General features: G+C 38.1%; 1 protein-coding gene across 1 annotated transcript in view; it reads left to right on the forward strand.

Annotated features, from left to right (window-relative positions):
- The first annotated feature begins 749 nt into the window (after positions 1 to 749).
- The window catches only part of LOC132276136 (MAP3K epsilon protein kinase 1-like), a 38,761-nt gene continuing 17,532 nt past the window's right edge, over positions 750 to 21,978 (forward strand). The window contains exons 1-10 of the mRNA XM_059777416.1: positions 750 to 1,056; positions 1,993 to 2,127; positions 14,055 to 14,075; positions 14,596 to 14,669; positions 14,762 to 14,852; positions 14,925 to 15,008; positions 15,218 to 15,319; positions 17,285 to 17,416; positions 17,675 to 17,746; positions 21,264 to 21,367. Of these exons, the coding sequence (XP_059633399.1) occupies positions 997 to 1,056; positions 1,993 to 2,127; positions 14,055 to 14,075; positions 14,596 to 14,669; positions 14,762 to 14,852; positions 14,925 to 15,008; positions 15,218 to 15,319; positions 17,285 to 17,416; positions 17,675 to 17,746; positions 21,264 to 21,367 (875 nt within the window). The 5' untranslated portion in view covers positions 750 to 996. The remainder of the gene's footprint in view (positions 1,057 to 1,992; positions 2,128 to 14,054; positions 14,076 to 14,595; positions 14,670 to 14,761; positions 14,853 to 14,924; positions 15,009 to 15,217; positions 15,320 to 17,284; positions 17,417 to 17,674; positions 17,747 to 21,263; positions 21,368 to 21,978) is intronic.

Consider the following 21,978-nt stretch of genomic DNA (forward strand, 5'->3'; position numbering starts at 1 on the left):
AAGGCACATCTCCATGCCTGATTGGCATAATAATCGCACGACTCACATTGTCAAATTATGGTTGATTAAAAATCTTTACAAGTGGCACAATCACAAAGGCAAGGCACATCTCCATGCCTGATTGGCATAATAATCGCACGACTCACATTGTCAAATTATGGTTGATTATTCCAAACTAAAAGAATCAGTCACTTGTAAAGATTTTTAATTCATTTATTAGAAAAAATTACATTTAGACTCCGTTTGTTTTGACGAAAAATATTCTTTTTGTAAAATATTTTCTTGCGACAACCAAACACTAAAAAAAATAAAAAAATATTTTTTAAAAAATATTTTACACCTAAACAAAAGGAGCCTAATTAACCTTTGATTACTCAATATTTCAAAAAGCATAAATATATATATACACACGTCTATGATAAAGTCGCATGACTCACATTATAAAATTAGTGCCTGCTGTGTGTCTACGATTATTAATTAATAAATGTGCCAAAAAATCTCCACAAATATATTTAGCATTTTGAATATAGTTGTTTAACATAATTAAAACTATCGTACATGGTTGCATGCATGCGTGTGTTCGTTGATTAGACCGACCTTCTCTTTAATACTACTCCGTACATTTTATTTTGAAGGTACTAAGAAGTGTTTTTTACATTTTGCCCTCAACGGTCACAATAATTATACAGTATATATATATATATATATATATATAGTTGGAAACTTTATAATTAAAGTGAAAAGACAAGAGTACCGTATAAATATAGTCTGTCACATTGAGACCCAAGTCGCGATCTCAGTGGAAACAGTTACGTCGGCGTTTTAATACGCACCACTCCACCAATCGGAGCCTCCACAACTCGCTGTCGCTTCCACAACTCGCTGGAGGTTTGGACTCCGATCACTTGTGGGCGATCTCTCTCTGAATTCATCCCCCATTTCTCATAATGGAACAAACTTAGGGTTTCCAAAACCCAGCAAGAGAGAGAAAGAGAGATGTCTCGCCACGCGGGCTCGACGGCTTTCCACAAATCGAAAACTCTCGATAACAAATACGTAAGAACAATCATTCTCATCCACTCTCTAGGGTTCTTGATCGCTTCATTTTTGTAGGGTTTTAATTTGATCGTTTGGTTTCCAATAAAACCAAGGACAAATTAGTAGAAATTGAAATTCTTTGTTTCCAAGAAAACTGAGGATAAATTAGTAGAAGTTGAAATTCTGAAATTACTTTAACATTTAGTTTTTGGATTTTAAACGTGGGCTTTGTTGAATTGGATGACGTTTTATATCGTTTGTTAAATTGCTTTGATCTCTCTTTGTTCTTTTTGATGCTCTGTTTGGTTGCCAAGGAAAATGTGGGAGAAGAGAGCAAACTACAATATTGAAGCTCGAACTTCCATAATATTGGACCCTTCTTTGAACAAATATTTCAGTTTACTTGAAAATCTTAATTGCCCAATGTGTCTTTCTTCTTATTTTCTGCTTGGCTTTTAGGAGATTTTGGACGTAAAAAGAACTATATATCATAAGGGAAAATTACACTTAGGACTCCAGAGAACAACGAACACCACTGGAAAAGTTGCAATACAATCGTTTGTTCTATTGTTTCTTCTTGTTCATTGAGAAGTTGTTAGTAAACATTGATTTATCTGGCACTTCCCAGAACCTGCAATTGCAGGAGTCTTGTGCATTGGGTTTGCCCTCATTATTATTATTATTATTTATTTATTTATGTTCTGTCTGAGATCATATTCAATTATTTGTCTTTGTTGATGCTAGTTTCTCCATTATTCGGAACTCGAAACAATGTAGAAAACAGGATCAAATTTTATTCTCATTTATTTTCTTAAGTTCCCTTGGCAGCCTAGTGGGGGCTAGGTTTGCTTGTCATTCTGTTACAATTTACCAGTTAGGATTGATTGTTATTGGTTTGAGATTCTTGGGTCTTTAATGTGAACTTTTTGCTGCTATATGTATTTTCTGTTGAAGATGCTTGGAGATGAGATTGGCAAAGGAGCATATGGCCGAGTTTACAAGGGTTTGGATTTGGAGAATGGAGATTTTGTTGCGATTAAACAAGTTTCTTTGGAAAATATTGCTCAGGAAGATCTCAACATTATCATGGTATGATCTTAATCACTCTCTCTCTTGCGCTCTCCCCCCCACCCCCCCCCCCCCTCCTGAACTTTTAATGTTTTTGTTTTTGTTTTTGGATAACCTTTAAAGCTTGTTGTATAATAAAATTCCCCAAAACTTTTTTTCTTTATATTTGTTTGTTAAAGTGACATAATTGGATTTTCTTATATGTTTATGGTATAATCAACAACGATTAGTTCCCAAATTCTGGAATTTAACGGTTTCTGTTCTTTTTCAATAACATATTTTTGTCTGGAGAATAGTCAGTCGCTGTAGCTTACTGCAACCTTTGAGTGAATGGAAGCAAATTTAATCAGCAGAATGGTTTCCAAGTGTAGAAAATTGAGGTCTATTTTTTTCCCTTGCTTTAGTTGAATTCGTGTAGGACATAGCTCATGTATACAAAGCATGATGGAGATCAGTGGTAGAGTTATTTAAAGAAGTGTAAAAGGCGCCAAAAGGAGGATTCTAAGATTCGAGCTGACATATGCTAGATAATATGGGTCCACATGGAGTTTTGAATAATTGGGAGATTTTGTCAACTTTTAGTTACTTTAATTATGTTGTTAGGTAAATATTGATTACCTCAATTATGGGGTAATCATGGAATCAAATATTGATTACCTCAATTACGGGGAGATTACTTTATTTTATTATGCTATAGAGTCAACTTTTGATTACCTCAATTATGGGGTAATCTCAGGGTCATAAGTTGCTATAAAAAGGGTATGATGTAAACTTGGTGAGATAGTCAATGAATGAATAAAAATATCTTTCAGATTTCTTTGTGAGTAATTCACAAATTATGAGGGTGTGAGGCCTTTTCTAGGGGTGATGCCTAGGCCCTATTGGTGTGATTCCAATAGGTTTTTGTTGTTTTCAGTCCTTTCTCTCTACCAATCTGTTTATTTGAATTTCCAGCCACTTCTTTTTCTTTTTCTTTTTTTTTTTTTTTTTCTTTCTACATTGGTACTATCAAACCTCCGAATTTCAGCCCTAGTTCTTTGAACTCTCAGCCTCTGCATTCTTTGAGTTCTTAGCCATTTAAGGTTGCTCTCTTGTCCCACATTAGTTTTTGGTATCAGAGCCTAAGTAGACATTATGTTTACTCGATCTGGCAATGAAACATTGGATGATAATCAGGAGATTGAGTTGTTGTCACATATTCTGGAACAACTTAAAGGGGCTGAATGCTCGATGCGATAAGATAGGAGCTCAAATTTCGCGGCCTTCTAACAAATTGGCAGCCCTTGAACAAGGATATGCATTTGGTACTACCGATGGCAGAAAGTGGCAGCAGCAACAGCCTTTAAACCCTCGGCAATGGTAGTTTGAAGGCAGATCCACCATTACATCCTATGTTGGAGTTTCCAAAAAAAAACTTTAGAGGTGAATCTTCATGAGCCACATGATGCCGCTGGAGATATAACAAAGAAGTCAAGTGATGGAACGTGCAGCACACCGACAACAACAATGGTGCCAAATGATGGTTCAAATGCATCTTTTTATAACATGGCAGATCCAAGTTCGTTGTGGAAACCAAGCTCAGAAGACTATTATTGATGGCGATGGCTGCACAAGTGTTGTCTCCACAGCCATGATTAAGCACCTCAAATTTTCAATCCAACCACATCTACAACCATTCAAAGTGGCTTGGGTATATGGTACTTCTATTCCAGTGATTTATTCAGAGGAGAGGAAGTTTAACACAATTATAATTCTTGGCCTTATTCACAAGGACTTGCTGAACCTTACAGAATACAGCATGTGCATGGCAAAGGTTCTTGATGTTGGGAGGAATAAAGCTGCTCCAGAGTTTGCAATATCTCTTAGACAGAATTTTTTGGTTCAGGAATCAAGAGTAAGTGTATCAGCACTTCCCAATTTGGTTGAGGCCTTGGCAAAGCTTGCAAATAAAACCTAGATCTCATGAGTCTTTACAACAGTTGATTGAGATTGCAAGTAATTTTGTTGCTAATGTCGTAGTTCTTACTGGATTTGCTGCTGGCAAAGGTGATAGGGTCAAGCAATCCAGAGAAAAGAAGGGCTTTGACCATGCTATTACAAGCAGGGTCAACTATATCAATATCGAGTCTGAGGAAGCAGATCCTACCGGTTTTAGTATTCAGATTTCCGCACTATTTGCGGAATGGTACCAGATAGGTACAACTGATATATTATGTACTCACTTTATTTCACAGTTGCAGCAAAGTGGATGTCAAAATGAGGTTGATGAGTCAGAAGGTGATTTTGTAATTGTGTTGCCTAGACCAAGTCAAAGACATGATGCCATATTCGTTGTTGTGGATCGTTTCTTGAAAGTGGAGCACTTCATCTCTTATTCTAAGACTTCCGATGCTGTCCACATTGCCAAACTTCTTTTTCAAGACGCTGTCCGGCTTCATGGGTTGCACAACACCATTGTTTCTGATCGAGATATGAACTCTATGAGTTATTTTTGACGGACATTATGCAAGTTGCTGAATACAAGGCTGAAAATTTCTTCTTTTCACCCACAAACTGATGGCCAAACCTATGTCATTAATCGTAGCTTGGGTGACTTGCTTCATTCTCTTGTTGGTGACCATATTACTAGTTGGGATCAAATTCTTCTTATTGCTGAATTTGTGTACAACAGTTCTGTAAACAGGACCATTGGGCGCAGTCCCTTTGAGATTGTAATAGGCTTACATCCTAGGAAGCCAATTGACTTAGTACCTACTACCTTTACTTATTGAGGCACACCCTAGTGCTGAAACTGATGCTTTAAGTAAGCAAATCCAAGATATTTATGCTGAAGTTCAAAGGAAGATTGCAATAAGCAATGAGAGTCACAGAGCACAAGCTGTTTTTCAGAGTGGTTATCAGATGTTCCTTGTTACCTGGAGGAACCGTTCAAATTTTTATTGTACTTGGATTGCTGATAGTTAGTTCCAATATCTAGTTCCCGACCTTTTTTTTTGATAAGTAAGAATTTATTAAAAGCGCTCAAAAGGGGAGCGAAACCCAAAGAAAACAAAAAGGGGCCAAAAGGCGCCTTAGACCTTCAGAGAGGCCAAGAAAACAATGATTTCCTCCATAGATCTATAATCTCTCCCTGAAACCCAACAAAAAAGAGTATAAATAATAGAAAACTTAAGCATAGAAATAGGCTTCTTTTTCCCGTCAAAATATCTCCTATTTCTCTTGAGCCAAATACACCACTAGATACAAAGCGGCGTAGCCCTCCAAGCATCCTTAACACCAACCCCAACAGAGACGCCTCTCCAAGCTTCAATCAACCCTCTAGAGGAATAGGGCATGGCCCAATGGACCCTAAATAAATGAAGCATCAAATCCCAGCAGCCTCTGGCCATACTGCAATGTAAAAGGAGGTGATCAACTGATTCCTCATTACACAAGCACATATAACAATGATTGACCACCACCTGATTCCTCCTCCTCGAATTATCCTGGGTTAAAATCTTACCCAGGACAAAGGTCTAAGCAAAAAAGGCGACCTTGCGGGGAGCCTTAGAATGCCAAATAAACTTCCAGGGGAAGAGTTCACCTTGACCATCCGAAAGACATCTAAAAAAGGACCTAACCTCAAACCGGCCTTGCGAGTTAGGAATCCATAGCGACCCATCTGGTTCCCCAAAAGAAATCACCTGGCTATACAAAAGCTCCAGAAAACGAGAAACATCCTCGATCTCCCAATCCTGAAAATGCCTCCTGAACTGAATATCCCAAGTCAGTCTCCCGTTATCAAGATGATAACAGTCAACAACCATGGCCTGTTGATGAGAAGCAATCTTATAGAGCCGTGGGAAAGCGAGAGCAAGAGGGAGCTCCACACACCAGAGATCCTTCCAAAAACTGATCCTCCTTCCATCTTTAATGCGAAAACGAACATGCTTGCAGAAGTCATCCCAACCCCTTCGAATGAAGTTCCATACTCCCACCCCCCTTGGACCACGCATAGCCCGAGAGCAACACCCCCCACGACCTTCCCCAAACTTGCTAGCAATAACTCTCCTCCATAACCAATGCCTCTCGATTCCAAACCTCCAGAGCCATTTACCAAGGAGAGCCTTATTAAAAGGCAACAACCTCCTTAACCCTAAGCCTCCAAACTGAATTGGACGACACACTTGATCCCACCAAACCAGGTGAAACTTGAACTCTTCTCCTTCCCCCCCAAAGAAAATTACACTGCAATCTTTCAATTCTCTCCGCCATTGAAGAAGGAATCTGAAACAGAGATATGAAGTATGTAGGAAGGCTAGAAAGAGTGCTCTTAATCAGGGTAACCTGACCCCCCTTAGACAAGTAATGCTTTTTCCAACCCGCCAACCTCCTCTCGAATCTGTCCACAACCGGATCCCAACTCCCCACACATCTGGAAGGGGCTCCCAAAGGCAATCCTAAATAAGAAATGGGAAAGGAGCTAGTGCAACATCCAAGGATCTGAGCAAACAACTCAATCCCAGGAGCATCCCCAACAGGCACAAGAAGACTCTTGCCTACATTAACCTTAAGGTCAGAAACAACTTGAAACCAAATCAAAACGCATCTCAAATACCTCAGCTGGGACGCATCCGCATCACAAAACACAATAGTGTCATCTGCAAACATCAAATGAGAAACCTCCAATTGACTAGCAACATCCCTGCCCACCCGAAAACCACTCAAAAAACCCAGCTCCACAGCCCTCTTCAACAATCTACTAAGAGCCTCCATCACAAAAAGGAACAGGAAAGGGGAAAGCGGATCCCCTTGTCTCAAGCCCCTCGAGCTAGAGAAAAAACCCGTTGGCGCTCCATTCACAAGGACAGAGAAACGAGCGCTAGAAATGCAGAAAAGAATCCATCTCCTCCACCGCCCACCAAAACCCATCCTCTCTAACAGATAGAGAAGGAAACTCCAGCTCACATGATCGTATGCCTTTTCAATATCTAGCTTGCAAAGAACACCCGGAACACCACTGCTCAAGCGGGAATCAACACATTCACTAGGAATAAGAACTGAATCTAGAATTTGCCGACCTCCCACAAAAGCATTCTGAGAATCAGAAATGACACCATCCATCACCTTCTTCAACTTAGAGGCCAAAACTTTCGCAATCAACTTGTAAAAACATCCCACCAAACTGATAGGCGAAAGTCTCTAACATCCATTACCTCTCCCTTCTTCGGAATAAGAGCAATAAAAGTTGCATTCAAACATTTCTCAAAAGAGCCCTGCACATGGAAGGCATGAAAAGAGGCCATCACCTCCTCACGGACCACCTCCCAACACTCCAAAAGGAACCTCATAGAAAAACCATCAGGTCCAGGAGCTTTATCCCCATTACAGCTCTTCAGAGCAAAGAGAACTTCCTCTTCGGAAAAAGGCTCCTCTAAAATAGAGCACTCCTCACCCGAAATAGAATCAAATTGAAGCCCATCCAGCAAAGGGCGCCAATCGGCTGACTCAGTGAACAACCTCGAAAAGTACTCAAAAAAACTCTTACATATCTCCTCCTCTTTACTAATCAACACCCCATCCACCCTTATCGTCCCAATGTGGTTGCCCCTTCTGTGAGCATTGGCTAGCCTATGAAAGAATTTAGTGTTATTGTCTCCTTCCTTGAGCCACAAAGCTCTAGATTTCTGTCTCCATGAAATCTCCTCCATGACAGCAATCTCAGCAAACTCTGCTTGACACTACACCCTCCTAAGCTTCAAAGGACCCGTCAAAAGACCCTGATTCTCCATCTTATCAATGTCAGCAATCTCAGAGAGAACCCGGTTCTTTCTCCAAGCCAAATTACCAAAAACCTCTTTGTTCCAGACTTTGAGATCATTCTTCAAAAAACGCAACTTGCCTGCCAAAGAATGACTCGGAGTGCCAACCACTCCATACCCTGCCCACCAGGATCGGACTCGCACCAAAAAGCCTTCAGCCTATTCTCAAATCTAAAAGGGGGACTTCTGCTACGCAGCCCGCCACAGTCCAACGACAATGGAACATGATCAGACAAAGGACGAGCCAGGGTGGCCTGAACAACATCAGAAAACTTTTCCTCCCAATCACTCGACACCAAGAATCTATCAAGACGAGAGAGAGTAGGAGGAGAGCGTCCACTGGACCAGGTGAAAGGCCCACCCACCAAAGGCAAATCAAGCAAACAGAAACCATTAATAAACTCTGAGAAAGCCATCATATCAGCTGTCCATCTGCCCCCTGTCGACCTCTCAAAAGGGGAACGAACAACATTGAAACCCCCCCTATACACCAAGGTAATGACCATCGCCTTCGGATCTCCCCCAGCTCCTCCAGGAACAAATGGCAATCACAATCCTCCGTAGGCCCATAGACTCCAGAAAAAACCCAACCAACGAAAGACATCCTCCACCATGGATAGAACACAGGATGCTGAGAAACGCCCAACTTGAGAGTCCAACAAAGAGATCCAACGTACATCCCACATGATCAGAATACCACCCGAAGAGCCAATCGCATCCAAAGCAAACCACTACATGAATCTTCCACCCCATAAACCTCGAACAATCACATCCGTCATAGAGGCAATCTTGGTTTCTTGAAGACATACTAAATGACCACCCACTTTCCGAATCACCGATTTCACCACTTTCCTTCTAGCCGGGTCATTGAGACCCCGGACATTCCATGAAAGAATTTGTAGCTTCATAGGGAAATAGTAGAATTGACCACCTCACCCTTCCTCCCACTGGACCTCTCCCTAGCCCCCCTCCTCCTCCTTTCATAGGTAACAAGAGTCGAGGGACTTTGAATCCCTCTCTCCTCCCTCTCCACTGGAACATTCCCCCACAATCCATTCTATCAGCAAACTGAGCATTAAGAACATCGAGGAAGAAGTTTGTTGCCTCCTCCATCCGACCCTCAAATGACACACCCAAAAGAGAGCCTATCTCAACACCATTATCCTTCAGCCAGTTATTCTCCAAATCAGCCAGCCCTGCATCAAATCCTTTCCCTTCCGTAGAGTTCCCGTCAGGTCTTACAACTGCCAAAGGTGTAAACAAATCAACTTCAGACTCACATCCGTTCCACAAAACCATACCTGCATCCCCATGAACAGATGAACACGACCCATCCTCCCCATACTCAACAGATGACCTAGAAGGAGAGCAGATAGAAAGTGGAGTACCATACACCTCATCAGCCATTCGATCATTTTAGTCAGTAATAGAACCTTTCAAGACCAGATGAGCTCTCAATTCGTTCAAGAGTACAGCAGCTGAAACATCGTCAATCCTTATCTTCACATCCCGCCCCACACACAGTAATTCTGTCACTCTTAACATCACACAACCGAGAAGAATCCGTCTCAATACCACCGTCATCACCAGGTCTTTTCTCAAGAGCAAGCACCGGCTCTCTTTCAAAAACCGTAGACAAGCAATTAGACACAGAAGACACCACTCCCTTTTTCGGCATCAAACTCCTTCGAGACACCCCGCAAGGGTGAGCAAAGGAAGAAGAAGGAATAGAAGGAGAGTGAGAAGGCGAAACAAAAGACATACCTGATCCAAAGTCATGTGAAACCGGAATCCACTTCTGCTTTTCCTTTCTAGACCATTTTTTGCGAATAGGGGGAAAAATCACTTTCTTCTTCATACGGTGTCCCTGCAATAGCCCTTTAGAACACCTGAGTCGAGTTTTTCCAATCCGGAGAGAATTGGTGGAGATCAATGGCAGAGTTCTTTAAAGAAGTATAAAAGGCCCCAAAGCCCCCCAAAAGGAGGATTCTAAGATTCGAGATGGCATAGGCTAGATAATAGGGGTCCACATGGAGTTTTGAATAATTGGGAGATTTGGTCAACTTTTAGTTACTTTAATTATGCTATTAGGTAAATATTGATTACCTCAATTATGGGCTAATCATGGAATCAAATATTGATTACCTCAATTATGGGGTGATTACTTTCTTTTATTATGCTATAGAGTCAACTTTTAATTACCTCAATTATGGGGGTAATCTCAGGGTCATAAGTTGCTATAAGAAGGGTATGATGTAAACTTGGTGAGACAGTCAATGAATTAATAAAAATATCTTTCAGATTTCTTTGTGAGTGATTCACAAATTATGAGGGTGTGAGGCCTTCTCTAGGTGTGATGCCTAGGCCCTATTTGTGTGATTCCAATAGGTTTTTGTTGTTTTCAATCCTTTCTCTCTACCAATCTGTTTATTTGAATTTCCAGCCACTTCTTGTTTTTTTATCCTACATTTCTACTATCGAACCTCCAAATTTCAGCCCTAGTTCTTTGAACTTTCAGCCTCTGAATTCTTTGAGTTCTTAGCTATTTAAGGTTGCCTACATCAAAGCACCATGCTGATAGGCATTGGTGAAGACCTTGTACGCATCCTTTAGTGCAGCATTCATGGCAATCATCACTAGTTTATCCCGAGGGCATAATATGGCTTTGTTCTTGGTGTTGTTTGGTAGATGTTTGAGTGCTGCCTTTCCATGTCAGAGAATCTCCATTTCCTCTAAGTGCGTGAGCTAGAATCCTTCAAGTTGGTTGGAGTCTTGGAGAGGACTAATTACACATCAAAGTACCAAAGTTAAACAACCGAGAGCAGCAACCTAAAACCAAACCACCTATTGCATAAGTGATGATCGAAATCACTGATGGGGGTCATCCCATAGTCTCTTGTGCACTAGGAACCTCCAGGCTGTAGTAGTTGCTTTCTTTTGGGTCCATAAGAAGGAAGATATAATAAATTTTGTGCTATGAGGCTTTAAAGTTCCTCCCCCCACCGAAAAAAAAAAAATGTTCTTTCTCCTCTTCTGCAAATTTTCTGGACACTCACCCAAAAAGACACTGTTCTATCATCAAGAACGTATCTCCGAACTCCTTTGACCTTCCATCAGAGTACTCACGGCTTCTGCTTGGGAGGTAATCTGAAAGTTTTAGGTGTCACTTAGTATCTTCTTTCAGTTTAGAATTAAGTGAGAATAAAGGAGTTCATAGCAGTTACATGTTTCTTTCTCCTGTTTTGCAAAATTTCTGAACACCCACCAAAAAAGACTCCGTTGTATCATCAAGAACGCATCTCCCAACTCCTCTGACCTTCCATCAGAATGCTCACTGCTTCTGCTTGAGAGGTAATCTGAAAGTTCTACGTGTCATTTTGTATCTTCTTGCAGTTTGGAATTAAGTGAGAATATGTTTTATAAGTTTTGACATTACAGTGGCTGTTTCTAAGTTGTCCTTGATTAGGCTGTTTGTAGACTAACTGTTACCTACTTGTCATTGTGGTGGCTGCTTTTAAACTCTCGTTATCCACTCGTATGCTACTTTTAAGTACTTCGCCATTGAGCATAGGACCATAAAGGAAGAACTTTTTGGAAGGAAATTTTTTAGTTTTAGATGGATTTTTCGCTTCCTATCTTTCTTCTTCTCCTGGCTTGCTTTTGAGCCCCATGTATTGTGGTATTGGAGTTTTTCTTTTTGGAAATCTCAGAAAACTGCTCTAAAACCAGTTTCGTTAAGTTTTGACCTTGATTTGAGTGCTATTCCAATCTACTAATTCTCATAGCTTCTAGATTCTTTTCCTGGGATTCAGCTACTATGCCACAAGAAGTCGATTACTCTTTGTACCAGCTACACTTTGTTGAGCCAAGCATGTAGAGGCTTTACTAGTATCCTATGAGAATAGATACCTTAAAGGACCCATTTGTGGAAACTTGATATCACAGTGTCTATAAACCATTTAAGGTGCTGAAAATGTTCTCCTGATTCTTTGTCAGCAACACCAGTATCTTATTGGCTGGATGGTTCGGTAACATTTCAAGCAGAAAATGTTGATACCATCTAATGATATGATGGTCAGTTGGTCAAAGGAGAGGAGCTAATCAGATATGCTTTAGGACACTGGTGAAATTTTTTGTTGTCTTTTAAAAATAATTTTGTTCCTGTATAAATCATGTAACCTTTTTGAAATTTCCATCCGTATTTTTTTTTTCCTTCTCGTGAAGAAGTCTCATTCTTATGAAATGAAACGAACAATAAGGCCAGTGTCAGTATATTTACCTAAGTCTCACGCTGGAGTGTGAGTATTAATCTTATATTTTTAAGTCATGGGTTTGTTTGATACAAAATTGAATATTAAAGCTGCCACCAGAAATAAATAAATAAAATTTTAAATTGTAAAACAACAATAATTAATTATCTGGTTCCATATGTTAAATTTTAAAAAGTAAGAGGGTATTTTTGTGTATCTACCAGTGTTATTAAAGGCTCAATGTGCACCAAGGTGCTAGAGGTCCTTTGGAGCCTAGGCGCGAGGCGCGCCCGAGTGAAGTGAGGCGGACAATTGAAATTCTAAACTACCGTAATAGCATTCATATCTCATAAGTCGTATCAATATTCTAAAAATTAATATCAAATATAAAAAATTAAATCCATAAACCATATAAGCATTCAAGAACCATAAAACAGAGCACAAGTTTGTTTTCTTGAAAGGCAAAACATAATTTGTTTTTTTGAAAGGCAAAAAAAAAAGTTGCAGAGACAAAAGAAGTAGATGAAGAGAGAGAAGTAGATGAGAAGAGAAGGTGTTAAAGAAGAAAAAGGAGAAAAAACAGACCCCAAACAAAAAAAAGGACAGAGAGAAGAGAACTAGACGAAGAGAGAAGTAAACAAAGATGAGAAAAGAGGAGTAAAGGAGAAGAAAGGATAAGAGAGAGAAGAAGAAGAAAAAAGAACTAACATGACTTCGTCGTTCGTCTCTGCAACAAGGGCTTCGTCGTTGGTCTCACAATCTCACATTTTATATTCGATTGACACTTTGACTCTTGGGTTTCTTATTTGTTTATTCTTTTGAACAAAAGTTCCTTCTCTCATACGCTTAGTCTTTCTTATTTGGTTATTAAGTTGCCAAAAGTACCCTTCTTGCCTTAAAAAATAGAATAATCATTAAAAAAAAAAAATCAATGAGGTGCGCCTAGGCGTGCCTGACAAATACGACGAGGCGCTACCAAGGCGCACGACTAGTACACATAAGTGAGCTTGGGATGACAACAGGCGCTAGACCTGCGCCTCAAGCCTAGGCGTGCCTTTAACAACACTGGTATCCAGTAAATCAATCTGAGAAGTTGGTTTCCTTTTACCAAAAGAAAGGAAGCCACCATCTGAACATAGAGGATCTAGAAACAAGAGGAGAGGGACGACAACTTGTCTTACCTTTTGCCGAAATAGCTATTTCCTCGACATAGCCCTGGAACATTCTTCCCCAAAATATTGTGGCAGCATCCTTCTCTTCACCTCCAAAGAGCAAAAGCCTAGAAGCTCTACAAATCTTATTGCAGAAAAAAAAAAATTCAGTGATGTTGAATTGGTATTATGCAACGGTTGCAACCTGATTTTTAAATTATAGATGATTTGATGAAATAATGTGAATCCATGACTTGGGGAATTCAATCTGTGGATTTCTGGAAACCAGTTCATGGATCGGAGCCACATCCACTCTAAAAGCATCAATCTGCTTTAGGAGCTGCAGAGTGGCTTCTCTGCAAATTATGTTGACTTAAATTCTTATGGATGTTACATGTCCACACATATTCCGTGCATGTGATTTCATCACGAAGGACGTGGTCCCTCTGAGACCACTCAGTCCAGCTTATCCCAAAAAAAAAAAAAGAAAAAAAAAAGATTGTTTTTCCTGTGGGTTGAATTTGTGATATTGGTAGATTAGCGAAATTATCTTTAGAATTGAAGTCAGCTGTCAGCATATTTATTTTCTACTTCACATATATTCCCTTTTATTAATGCATTGTTTTCTTGTTTCTTCTCTTTGTTTCCTCCCCCTCTTCTGTTAAATTCCTTTAAAATTGACTCACTCGTTGCCTTTTTTTTGGGTTTGATTACTATGTCATTGGTGGGACGCATTAATGTATCAGCAAGAGATTGATTTGCTCAAGGTAACTTTTCCTCTTATGTTTGTTCTTGTAATGTTGAAATGAGTTAATTTGAGTTATTTGCTCTGAAAATGTTCTCTCATATTTCCGGAATACTGTATATCTTTATGGCAGACCAGTATGTATTTACCACAGTCCATGCCTATGCACTGCAAATCAAGGTTCTTAGGTGTTGACCCTCTAATGGGTACTCCTTTTAGATATGCTGACATTCTTAATAATAATTTCTTTTGGCGGTGGTTATAATAACCCCTCCACCCCCCAACCCAGAATGAAGGTACATTGATTCAACATAAAGTCCAATATATGAAAGGTTACTGGCATCCTGATTGATTAAAATATTTTGGGAAATCTCATATTTATCTGTCCGGTTTCCTTGTGCTGCGAATATACTGTTGTGCTATTGTTGGATAGCATTTGGGTTCACCTGATTATTTACCCTCCTAGACAAAGTGAGTTGCATGAGATTATTGATTTCTGTTAATATATATATATGATTCGAGGCATAAATTTTCTCGTACAGAATTTGAACCACAAAAATATTGTGAAATATCTTGGGTCCTTGAAGACGAAGACTCATCTTCACATAATTCTTGAGTAAGGATTCATAATTTTTTGCTTTATTTAATGTATTTGTTCATGAATGATGCGTCAATTCTGTTTCAATTCTTTAAATTTTATTTATAAAGGTATGTGGAGAATGGCTCACTTGCAAACATCATTAAGCCAAATAAATTTGGTCCATTTCCAGAATCATTGGTGGCTGTTTACATCGCTCAGGTTTGCTAATGATCTTGAAGTTTATTGCTTCCTTCCAAGATTTTGTTTTGATGGATTTTTACTTACAACCAGGTATTGGAAGGCTTGGTTTACCTACATGAGCAGGGTGTAATTCATCGGGATATTAAGGGTGCAAATATATTGACAACCAAAGAGGTGTCTTACTTATAGTTTGTCTTAAAAGCATTTGATCGCTATTTTAGCTTCAGTGGGCCAAGGACATTTTCATTGCACGTGATTGTCTATATGCATACTTCATAACAAGTTTTTGTTGTTTGCTTTTGTAGATTATATAGAATGGTATAGGATCTTCTTTTAAGCTGGCCTTTCACGGATTACTTTTTTGAATTAATTTATGCTTCCAGGGACTCGTGAAACTTGCAGATTTTGGTGTTGCAACAAAACTAACTGAGGCGGATGTCAATACACATTCGGTTGTTGGAACACCATATTGGATGGCCCCTGAGGTACTGATCGTACTGTCCTTTTATCAATTTCTGGGCTGGATTTAGTTCTGATTGTTGATGATAGCGATCTTCTTTGTTGTTTTTAGGCTTATTACTTAGTAGTGATTACTATTTTTTCCTTCTTTTATAAGTATCAGAAGTATACAATGACTTATAAAAATCAATGAAATAGAAAATTTAGATAAATAGCTTAAAAAATTCACTGAAGATTACAATAAAAATCTAAAATACTTGGAATTTTTTTAAAGTATAAACTACTTACCCTTTTGAAGAAAATAGAAAGAAATGGACAAAAACACAGGAGATCCGAAGCTTCAGAGCAAGATCCTTGAATAAGGCTTATAGATCTAACATCAAACACTATTTTTATGTTAGATCTAAGTGAAACATATATAATTATTAAAAAAATGAAATCCAAGCAATTATTTGAAGTAATGGAATTATGGAAGGCTTTTGTTCAAGATTTAGGTTCAAATATGTTGTTTTTCGAGTTTTGGAATGCAGATTTAGTCTTTAGACATTGTTTGGCGGGAGTATATATCATTTGGAAAGAGAACAAATTGGGAAAGATGGGAAAATGGGGGTTTCTATCAGTTGCCTCTATTTTGGTGGAGCATATGGGATGAGAGGAACATGAGTTTTTTTCTTGAAGGGACTGAATCCCCTATGAGTTCTATGAGTTAGTAAGCGTGATTCAGTGAGCTCCTTTTTTCTCTTTTGAATTAATTGAATCTCTTCGTCGATGGATTGAACCCTATCTCATCCTGAATGCGGGACGGGTTTGAACTTTGTTTCCCATCCCCGTGTATCAGTTGCGATGGTAGCCCTGTATCAACTCCATTATGGGGGTTTTCCATTTCAACAGTAACTAACAAAAACCAAAATGACAAACAAAGATACAATATCAAACAGATATTGACTATTCCTAAAGTTGCCGGAATCTTCTAGAGAGAGGCTTTTAGATCAGTGCTGATGATGGTCTATTTGGAGTACGGAAATGTAGCCCGTGTGACTGATGCCGGCAACGGTGTCATGAAAGAAGGAGAAGGAAGTCTTTGTATTCTACCGAGAGAGGCGTCTGGAGAGAGGCACTGCTGGAATGGGAACCAAATGAGAAATCCTAGGATTAAGATTTTATATATATGAAGGGCATATTAGAACTATTAAAATAAATCAAGGGCTTTTCTGAAATTCTGGTATCTAACGGGGAGGGGCAGAATGGGTTGCACTTGTATCTCGACCTGTCCGGAGCCTGATTTGGCTTTTACTTAAAGTACCCCATTTATAGCATCCCATTCTCGCCGGGTTGAGCAGAATTGCCATTCCTATCCAATATATCTTCCTAGGTTTTTTTTTTTTTTTTTTTTTTTAATGACCAATTGAAAATGGGAAGTATAGGCATTCGTAACATATACATTTTGTGTTTATTTGGTTATTCATTAGGTAGAACGTGTTTTGCTCTTGGTGTCCATGTGTAGAGTTTTTGTATATATCCTTGCACCTTCTTTATCAATATGACTAGGTAATAGGATTTTTTATTGAAGTTCTTTTATCTGCTTCCATTTAGACTATTCATTTTTCATGTGCCAAGTATTCATCTGTTTGATGTTGATCTCTTTTTCTATACATTGTATTTGTTTGCGTAATATATTCAATTCTGTGCTAGGCCTTATATGATATTTGCTTATACTTGTTCTTATTTGCTTTTGTCACGTACACTTTACTTTCTGCGACAGACATAAGAAACACCATAAAAGTGTATTGCGAGCACGATCAGATCATGTTGTCCATTTGAGTGATCGAAAGACTTTCACTTTCTGTATGCAATGAATATTACATGGGTAGAATTTACATTCTAAGCTTGCTAGTCTGTTCAATAATGTGGCCAGGAAACAAGTGCCTCATATTTGTAATGCAGGTACGAAGGTTTGGTGGTCTTATTATTAAAACTGATTGATGTTTCAGGTGATCGAAATGTCAGGGGTTTGTGCTGCATCTGACATATGGAGTGTTGGCTGCACTGTGATTGAGCTTCTTACATGTGTACCTCCGTACTATGATCTCCAGCCTATGCCAGCTCTCTTTCGGATTGTGCAGGTTTTTTTGGTGGTCTATCTCTGGCTAAATTTGATTATCTCTTATTATGACGAGATGATACCTATAAATAATGTGAAGGTTTATGGGCTGTTGTTACTGTTGCTTGAATTGCTTCAAGTGGATGGATATCATCCTGAAGTTCTTAGTGTATTTATTATATTTTTTTTGGAGAAAGTTCTATGAGGTTCTTAATTGTGGTTGATTTATTACCCTCTGAGGATAGCAACAGTTTCTTGAATTTCCTTTTCATTCTTTCAGGATGAGCATCCTCCAATACCAGATGGCCTTTCTCCTGCCATTACTGATTTTCTGCGTCAATGCTTTAAGAAGGTGAAGTGGAAGAAGTACCAACTGTTTTATATTCTTAAACTTGTCGTTGTTACTCGAGTCAATTCGTATACAGTACTCATAGAAATCGTTCTCTTTTTCTTATTTTCCGTTTTCTTTGTTTTGTTTTTTGTTTTGTTTTTTGAAATATGAAACACAAATTTGTTGATGGAAAGAGAAGAAAACTGATATAAAGAAATAGGACATCTGTTGAGGTGGAAAGTACTCATATGGAGCTCAAAAGAAAGCCTCAGCTAGTATAAAAAGAGAACTATGGGAGTAGAGAATTAAAGCAGTAATTTTGAACATATTAAAAAAAAAAAGTAAGAAGTAGAGGAGTAGACGTCTTATATTTGTTCAGTACTTTATGTAGTCTAATTGCCACAGATTGCAACCAGCCTGGTCGTGAAGTTTCCATAGTGAGAGGCTTAAGAGGCTTTTCTCTCTTTCTCTAAAACTCCTCTTTACTCGCCATTGATGCCCAATGTATCCGTGTCGACATGCCACGACACCAACATGAGATATGTGTCGGACACTCTACGATCTATTGGACTCGGCTATGAGTGAAGAAATTTTTGCAGAGGTTCTGTTCTGTTTGTGTTCTAATGCCATTCTTGTCTTCATAAAAACAAAAACGCAGCTGGTTTGAAAATGGCGATATTTAGAGGTTGAAGATGTTAGGATCACGTGTTGGCTTGCAAGAGTTTTTAATCTGACTAAAGAATGGCTTTTCACTTGCTCTGCTGATTTACACCACCTGGCTTGGTCAAATTTTTGATGGCTGTGATACTGCCAGGTTGATATTATTGAGTTGTCTAACACTTACATTGGTCCATTTTAGCTTTTGAACTTCTACAATTAATTATTTATACTGGAGCCATTACCTTGATCCTTGTAATTGAATACTTCTGCTGTGCATGGAAGATGATCCATTTATTATTCATCCCTTCAACTTCTTACTTGATTCTATCTCTTTAGTTTATTTGACTACTCCAAATAAATGTAAACATATATAATACACTCTTTTATTTATTTATTATTTTTTTTGTGTGTGTGTTGAGGGGGTGGTTCCATTAGAGAGCGACTTCTAGTATTCAACTAATTAATAGAACTACACCCCCTTCCCTTCCTTCCGTTTTTGAGTTAAAGTATGGAAGTCAAATATTTCATGTATCAGTGTAATGCAAAAGAATATACTCAGACGAATGTAGGAGATAATTTCATGCAAATTGGTCATTTCATGTCAAAAAGCAAATTGATACACCAACCTTGAAAAAAAAGATATACAAATCAGTAAACACAGTGTTGATAAAGACGCGCCTAGGCTAGCGGCATAGGTCGAGCGCCTGTTGTCATCCTAGGCTCACTGATGTTTACTAGGCACGTCTCATCCTATTTGTCAGGCGCGCCTCATTGTTTTTTAAATGATTATTCTTTCTCTTAAGCCAAAAAAGGTACTTTTGGCAACTTAATAAACAAATAAGAAAGCCTAAGCAAATGAGAAAAGGAACTTTTGTTCAAAAGAATAAACAAATAAGAAAGTCCAAGACTGAACATAGAAAGAGTGAGATTTTGAGACCAACGACTAATCCCTAGTGGTAGAGACGAACAACGAACAACAAAGCCATGTCAGTTCTTTCTTCTTCTTCTTCTTCTTCTTCTCTCTCTTCTCCTCTACCTTTCTCTCCTCTCTTCTCATCTTTGTTTACTTCTCTATCTCTGTCTAGTTCTCTTCTCTCTCTGTCTATTTTTTTCTCCTTTTTGTTCTTTTAACACTTTCTCTCTCTTCTCATCTACTTCTTGTCTCTGCATCTCTTTTTTTTTTTGGCTCTATTTTTTTTTTTTTCTTTTCTTGTTAGCAATTCTTTTAATAGATTTATTTCTTATTGTGCTCTGTTTTTCCTTTCAAGAAAACAAATTTGTGCTCTGTTTTATGGTTCTTGAATGATTATATAGTTGATGGATTTACTTTTTTATATTTGAACATAATTTCTAGAATATTGATATGACTTGTGAGATGTGAATGCTTTTATAGTAGTTTAAAATTTCAATTGTGCGTCTCATTTCACTTAGGCGTGCGCCTCGCGCCTAGGCTCCAAAGGACCTCTAGCGCCTTGGTGTGCCTTGAGCCTATAATAACATTGAGTAAACATAATTATTACACTTTTTCTAACAAAATTGAAATTCAATTAATTCATTTAGAACCTCATATTCATGATTTATAATACAAGTTCTCATGAATTACTATAAATTTAAGTATGATGATAGTATTGGATTACTTAGTAATTTTACTTGCATTATTATACGAGTTGGGAATTATGTCCAAGTTCCCATGTCCGATTTTTGGACACTTTTATTTTGTGTCCATGTGTCCTATAAATTGGTAAATAGATGAATCAGACCCCTAGACACACACCCATACCAGGGTCCTGATAACACAAAGGTATCTCTCTCTCTCTCTATCTCTCTCTAGTTTTAAACATTCTCTCTTATGGCTTTTGATTTTTCTCTTTATTAGAACATTTCTTGCGGTTGATAGATTTATTATTTGCGCTTTAGAATATGGAGATTTATTCTTATTAATCGCCCCCTTCCCCCGTAACCGGGGGTAGGGGCTGTTGTATGTGGTGTTACTATATGAATATTGGTAAGTCTTATTGATTTGTTGGCTGAAATAAAAAATCAGACTTAGATTCCTACTTCTTTTGTTTTATTTTTTGATAAGTAGATTCCTACTTCCTTTGTGTCCAATATCTATTATGCTTCTTATATGAAAACTATTGACTTAACACTGACCATAGGTTCTTCATTCACTTGAATTGTCTTGCTAGGATAAGCTAACACTTGGAGATTCTTTTATTGGATCGATGTCTTCCTTGGTCCTCAATTTTGTTTTCTTTCATGGGAGTATATTGTTTTCCTTTTTTCTATGTTTTTTTCATTTTTTTAATAGGGTAATCATTTCTTGTTAATCAAACCGTAGTTGCTCCATTCAAGATACGGCGCCATCTTTTCTTGAGGAAACGCATACCGGAATCTAATAGGAGTATTAATATCTTAATCTTTTTCTTTCTTTCTTTTTTGGATCATATTTTGTGTCTTCGGTTGTTTCCATATTAGGAGGATATATTCAGAAAAATGCCATAATATATCATCTCTAATGTATGACACAATTATGAATATTGTTATATGTATTCTTGATGGGCCTCAGCTAATGGAAGGAAAGATAACATCTATTGAATTGTAATCAGAAGGTTGTATGAAGTATACAAATTTGATTGGTGGCTTTAAAATAATGGGGGAACAATAATTTTTTTTTTTTGTTAGTTAAGGACGAACACACACTCAAAACATTCCCATGAATGCCCACTATGGGGTTGAACTCTCACCTCCCCTTTATGCTACCTAGGCCAATGACCTGGTGGTATTGGGGAACAAGGTTTCAATTGATTTGCCTCTCCATTCATTTTGTTCCTTGTTGCTAGCTTCTCAATTGATTCCTGGTGTTGACATATTTCAGGATGCTAGGCAGAGGCCTGATGCAAAGACTTTGCTTTCGCACCCTTGGATGCAGAACTCAAGGCGTGCTCTGCAATCCTCTCTCCGTCATAGTGGAACATTGAGGTAGATATTACGAGCGTGTCTTTTAAGCTATGTTTTTGGGTAAAGTATCCTGACCTCCCCAGAGATTTGCTACTTGCACCAACATGTAAACTCCCTCTACAATTATGTTCAGCCTTTGCTGAGATGTCAAAAATACAGATTACCCAGCCCTGATCTATGGGTATTCATCTCCATGGACCAAAGCCCTTTTGTTTATCAGAACAGGCCGGCTGGCCATGGTCGAGTTACATCTATCCATTAGGTTTGTTAAGCCTGTTAGAAGATTTTTTGTCTGTGTGTTGAAATTGCATTGTAGCAAATTGACTTAATTATCCCTATCATATTAAAAGATGAATTCAACCCACTTTGATAGGCCAAAAATACCTTTTATGAGACATTTGCATTTATATTTATTTCAATTTGAAACCCAGACATTTTTATTAAATATACATTCGAAATTATTTTATTTAAATATAATTATTAAATCTAAACTTAATTTTCATGCTTTAAAATTTTAAAAATATGAAAATTTGAAAATTGTGCAAAAATGTACAAATTCTATTGATATAATTTATTCTATTAAACCTATGAATAGAAATTAAATATATATTTGATATACATATTCCAATTTT

This window comes from Cornus florida, unplaced genomic scaffold, assembly GCF_030987335.1.
Source record: "Cornus florida cultivar Cherokee Brave unplaced genomic scaffold, ASM3098733v1 CherokeeBrave_3.0.0_Hap2_Chr10, whole genome shotgun sequence".
Taxonomy (NCBI): Eukaryota; Viridiplantae; Streptophyta; class Magnoliopsida; order Cornales; family Cornaceae; genus Cornus; species Cornus florida.